The sequence below is a fragment of the Macrobrachium rosenbergii genome, chromosome 56 (assembly GCF_040412425.1).
Source record: "Macrobrachium rosenbergii isolate ZJJX-2024 chromosome 56, ASM4041242v1, whole genome shotgun sequence".
Classification (NCBI taxonomy): Eukaryota; Metazoa; Arthropoda; class Malacostraca; order Decapoda; family Palaemonidae; genus Macrobrachium; species Macrobrachium rosenbergii.
This window is the reverse complement of record NC_089796.1, coordinates 4,101,501-4,107,500: the sequence shown is the minus strand read 5'-3', so window position 1 is coordinate 4,107,500 and position 6,000 is coordinate 4,101,501. Positions and strand designations below refer to the sequence as shown.

At 37.5% G+C, this 6,000-nt stretch overlaps 2 protein-coding genes across 2 annotated transcripts in view; both read left to right on the top strand.

Moving 5' to 3' along the window:
- The window catches only part of LOC136836082 (guanidinobutyrase-like), a 14,222-nt gene extending 12,564 nt beyond the window's left edge, over window positions 1–1,658 (top strand). The window contains exons 6-8 of the mRNA XM_067100031.1: window positions 108–252; window positions 921–1,015; window positions 1,458–1,658. Of these exons, the coding sequence (XP_066956132.1) occupies window positions 108–252; window positions 921–1,015; window positions 1,458–1,562 (345 nt within the window). The 3' untranslated portion in view covers window positions 1,563–1,658. The remainder of the gene's footprint in view (window positions 1–107; window positions 253–920; window positions 1,016–1,457) is intronic.
- A 1,484-nt stretch (window positions 1,659–3,142) lies between these two features.
- The window catches only part of LOC136836081 (uncharacterized), a 29,117-nt gene continuing 26,259 nt past the window's right edge, over window positions 3,143–6,000 (top strand). The window contains exon 1 of the mRNA XM_067100029.1: window positions 3,143–3,275. The gene's annotated coding sequence lies outside the window, so the exon portion shown is untranslated. The remainder of the gene's footprint in view (window positions 3,276–6,000) is intronic.

Sequence of the window (6,000 nt, the reverse complement as noted above, 5' to 3'; positions counted from 1 at the left end):
CTGACTAGGCCTACACCTTTATCTTCCCATACAGACGTACATATTTACACCTCTGCCTTTCTCCTCATCAACTTATGAAGTAATTATTCATTTATTTATTCTCCCAGGGATTTACCATTTACTCAGCCGAGGACTGCTGGTACAAATCCCTCTCTCCTCTGATGGAAAAGATCAGGCAGAAACTGGGAAATAAACCTGTGTACCTCTCCTTCGACATCGACGGTATCGACCCTGCTTTCTGCCCTGGCACTGGTCAGTTTAAAAAACGCCTTGGTTTATCTTGTCTTTGTCTCAGTCCCGTAACACTCGTTGTGCTATCTCTTCCTAAATTCACACGGTTCGTTGATTGACTTTCTTAAATTCTACTGCCTTTTAAGCCCTCGTATTTTTTCCTGCTCATGTTTTTCCCGATTCATAACCTTTCTTTTTTAATGTTTTAACATTCATCATCTTGTACTTGCCATCATTTTATCATTCTGGTAATGAAATGATAATTCCTTTATAAGATTTTTTTAAATAATTATATTGAAGGGCAGTTGTAATTTTAATGATTATATTTAAGGGGTCATTTTCAACAATTTTGAAAAACCATTTTTTAAATCCTCGCCTATTTCAGTCTCTCAAAAAAAGTCTTTCACAAAAACTTCATTATTTTTATATTCCTGTGGCCTGTACGATGTGATTTATTACTTCCATTCCCTAATTTCTTAATTTTTTCCAGTTTGTTCCCAATTTTAAAAAGTTACAGAATCCTAGTTTGTTACTTGGGACAACTCTGAAAGGTTCATATACCCTAAGCTTGGCAAAGTGTTGCAAGTGATAAGAGGCCTGATGTTGACCCTTGAACTCTGACCAACCATCAGAGACGTGTGTGTGTGTGTGTGTGTGTGTGTGTGTAATGTCTGTTTCCTTGTACACAGGTACACCTGAAATCGGAGGCCTAACGACCATACAAGGGCTGGAAATAATCCGTGGCTGCCGGGGTTTGAATCTTGTCGGTTGCGATCTAGTTGAGGTGAGTAATGTTTCTTTTTTTTTTTTTTTTATTTCGACGCGTATCTGAGTTTGTTGTTGTTCTACAGTACATTGGGAGGAAAAATTGCAGCTGATGTAATATCATGCTGAACACTTTATAGTGCTTTCATGTAAGAAAGACGGGTTATTTGGTAGATGGTTAGTTAACAGATAGGCCTAATGATATTCAGTAAGGTATCTTTTTTTTAAATCACGCCTATCCTAGTACGTGGAACGCGATTTGTATCCCCCGTGACCATTTGTCGTGTGATAAATACAATCTGTGTAGACATGGCTCTACGTTTAAATATCACAGAGCCATAAACTAGGGAATGCCAGGACCGGTGCCATAGTCTTAGGATAAATTGTTTGGCTATTGGATGTGTTCTCATACTGAATCATTTTAACACAGTTAAAAAAAAAGAATCTTTTCTTTTTTTCAGGTGTCACCTCCTTACGACTTCGAGGGAACAACTGCACTGACAGGGGCCAACTTGCTCTTCGAAATGCTGTGCGTCTTACCCGGGAACGAGTTTCCCGAAAAATGAACATGATGGAAAAACGTAGGCACAACTGTGTTGAGTTAACTATTCAATGACATTTGATTCTTTGTTTCAATAATAAAAAAAAAAAGTTCATTTTTACAGTGTTGTTTCTTTTTTACTTTTTCTTTTGATTTCGTGCCTGTATGGAGTCGTTATATTTTGTTCTTTTGAAAGATAACATTGAATGTGTTGAAAGTTTAAAATCAGGTGTTCAGAGAAACTCCTTTGAATGTTTAAAATCCGTTTAGGCCTAACGTAAAGCTTGTTCCTGTGAGTAATTAATAAAATGTGTTTAAATAATTAAATCCTAAACTTATGTTGGTCGTCATCACACGTTTCCTTTCTGTTAATCTTTCTTACATTGAAACCTGCAGCATATATTGCAGTGAATTGAAACTCGTCTTCAATCTTTCACATAAAGTTCAAATGGCAGTTTTAAAATATATCAGGCATAATCATTTTGACCTGTCCTAGGGGGGTAGGGCCGTCAATGCATCTCAAGCGGTGCACTGTAGGCATTACTTAAGGTTATTTGCAGCGTGCCTTCGGCCCCTAGCTGCAACCCCTTTCGTTCCTTTTACTGTACCACCTTTCATGTTCTCTTTTTTCCATCTTACTCTCAACCCTCCCCTAACAAATGACTCATAGTGCAACTGCGATGTTTTCCTCCTGTTACACCTTTCAACCCTTTTACTGCCAATTTCCGTTTCAGAACTGAATAGCCTCATAGATCCCAGTGCTAAATTCTATATTCAATCAACGTTACTGCATTTCCTTACTGACTAATGGCACCGATCTGATTTACCCAATAACAAATGGCACTGATAGTCAGTATTTGATATGCACGAAGTTGATTTTACACACACATCGACTAAAATTTCCTCTTTGGTGTCAAATATTAATTTTTTAACTTTCTCAAGAACAAAAAGAGCAATGAAATGACAAACTGAGCCCTCCCTCCATAATGGTGATATTATGTGTTGCAACAAAGAAATGACGTCATGTACAAAGCCTCTATTGAGCCACTGCCAAAGCCTTGCGGTAGTCTTGGCGGGAAAATGTCTCTGTTGGTTGTTTAGAGTTCGAAGGTCCACGCTAGCTATCATACTCCATTTCACATCATACCATACTTTCACTTTGGGCAATTGGCCGTAATTTAAATAATATAAACTAACCAAATAGCCGGAAAGTAATTGGATGAAGAGAGGATAATGTCTGGCAATAAGCTCTCGTTCGCTGCAGCACAACCTTAATAATGGCTACTTGGATTTATCCAAACGTGTTGAACTATGATTTATATAGTTTATATAATTATAAATTGTGTTTATTCAAAAAATTTCCTTGTTTTCAATAACCTGTACACAACCAAATGGCGGGAAAATAATTCAACCAAGAGAAGACAATGTCTGGCAATGTAATCTCGTTCGCTGCAACATAAGATTTACAATGGCTACTTCGATTCATCAAAACGCGAGTAATTATAGTGTTCATACTTTATAATTATAATTTTTATAGATTATAATTATTAAGTGTGTATGTATATACTAAAATATAGAATCTAAATGTTCATAATAATGCAATAAAGTTGACGCTTTCTGAAGAGAACGATTCGTAAACAATCCCGACGCGTCCCAAGTTTGTAGTGGAACCGCCTGACATTTCAACAGAATTTATGCATATTTTTCAAGATTTCTCCCAATTATTAACCTTCCGGAGGTATGTTGCCCCATTGATTTTATATTTAAGTCCATTTCACTGAACGTCATGGCTCATATATGATGATATAATAAGAAATAAGTTGTTGGTCCTGCAGACTTGATTTGTGAGCCGCCATTGTTGGCCAACCCGTATATATCTGGAGGGTAGTTTAATAGGCCTGTAATCTAGTCTGTGGTCCACCTTTTCCGTACTAAATTCATGTCTTCGTATATTAAAATTTACTGAGAATAATAAACTTTAGGGCTTTTTAAATATTGGGCTGAATTAGGCCTAGGCTTATCATACCTACGTAGGCCTAAATAGAACTTATCCTACAGTTTAATAAGTTTATAATCTAAACTTTGGCCTTTTTTGACGTCTTAAAAATATGTCTTCCTACGTGTAAATCATCTCAGTATCAACAGTTTTAAAGCTTGTTAATTATTGGACCTAATTAGGCCTAGGCCTCCTGTCCAAGGACTAGCCTAGGCCTATTTGTTTTGGCAGGGATGCCATAGGCCTAGGCTAAGTAAAGCCTAATTGGCCTTGTGCATTAGCCTCTTTTTTTTTATGAAAGAACATAAATATTGATTTGAACTTATGATTTTTTGATAACGAACAAATTTAGGGCTTGGGAATGAGGCTTCCTGTTCCATAGGCTGATTTGTATCATCGGGGATGCCGCAGGCCAAAGTAAAGCCTCGCCTATCCCAGCGTAGTTCCACGGTGAGCTAGACTATGGTAACTGACGTTTTCCTATGTTATTTTACTTGCTTTACAAGAATTTAAAGCAATATTTTGCCGGCCAACTGTAACTAAACTGTAATTGATCTTTGCAGATTACACGATACCGTCGGGGTAGATCTAAGCCGGCATTCCGTGGCGAGCCCCCCCCCCCTCCATAGCTAATACGGCGAAATGTAGCCAGTAAACACCCTTAAGAATGCCCCCCCCACCCCTCCATAGTTAATACACAAAAATTGTAACCAGTAAACACCCTTAAGAATGCCGAGGCCCCCACCCCCCTCCATAGTTAATACAGCAAAATTGTAACCAGTAAACACCCCAGGTTGCATTAGGCCCAGGGATGTTTACTGGTTACAATTTTGCCCTATTAGCTATGGAGGGGGGTGGGGGGCTCGCCGCGGAATGCCGACTTAGATTACCCTGTCGTGTAGTCTTCAAAGGTCAATTACAGTTTAGTTACAGCCAGCCTGACAAAATATTACTTTAAAATCTTGTAAAGCAAGTAAAATAACATAGGAAAACGTCAATTGCCATAGTCTAGCTCACCGCAGAACTACTGCTTAGAATTACCAGCTGTTGTCAAGTCATATTGAATTACATGCCAATTACGTTGCTTATTGTGGATCGAGGATGTACGCTAAACCTGGGATGCCTTTTTACAAAGTATGAAGTGATATAGGCTGCAGGGTAGCTTACTGTATCTTGGTCTTTGTTGGGTAGGTTAAACATCCTGTTAGGCTAGGAAAATATTTCTGATTTTCAGTGCAAAAGACCGGCCCACCACCTTAATCCCATGCCAATGAGATGGAGAAGGGAGGGGGCTGCTGGGGTTACAGCCATAGTACTAGTAGGGGGTCCTACGGCCATCGACTTTGATTGGCTAAATATAAATTGTAGGAACGCAACTTTGCAGAAAGAGTGGCATTATTTTACTTGGTAACTTGGTAAATGTAAAGGAGATGGTGACAAGAAGATCTTGACCTAGTGTGATTCATTGACTGAATATAGAAAAGGATGTATATTATGCATTACAGGTGATATAATTTGAGAATTTTATCAAGATATTAGAAATTTAACCCTCTTTTGTTTATGTTTTTGCTTTCGTCCTCAAGGAGCTGGTACTAAACATGACTTCATGCAAAACTTATGCCATGTTTAGTACCAGCCCCTTGGCGATGCATGTAGAAACATAAACCAAAGATGGTTAATTTCTCAAATAGTCTTGGTAAATTTATCTCATTATCTCACTTCTACTGTATTATATACTGTACACCTATTTCAATAGTGCTTAGTAAAAAAAAATATTAAAAAATTATATCTTCAAGTGGCCATCTTTTACATTTACCGGTAGCTCAACAAAAGAAGCTCTGCACAGAGTGAGCCATATCATTTATTAGTAAAATATCTTGACTGAACAATATAGAAAAATGTATATACAGTACAGGCTAATGCAGTAGCCTGTGGGTAAAATGATTTGAGAAATATACCATCTTTTCTTTTAGGTTTTTACGATCATCCCCAAGAGGCAGGTACTGAACACAGCACCTTGCAGAGCTCTTCCGTAGAATCACCTTATAAGACTCTTTAATAATGTTAATAAAAAATCACATTATATATCACAAATTTACTGTTACTTAGATATTTACCATCTTTTTTAAGGGGGGACGCCATCTCATACTAAACATGGTGATCAATGGTGTGATTGTGGTATTAAAGTAAAAATTTACCAAGTGAATTGGCAGTACTGCAGATTAGCTGTGCACACAATGTTTCGCTATGCACAATGTCTTTGTTCTTCTTTTAAGCTGGCCACATCTGGAGGATATAGCGTATGCAACTCTTTTGGTTTGCACAAATTGAATAAGTGGTCAAAAGTGCATAGAACACATAAGAAACAATTGGGATATATATTTATCGTTTATTTATTTAATGGGGGATTAAAGCATTTTAGTATGACCAAAATAACTGTACCATTAAGCTTATATATTCATAAAAT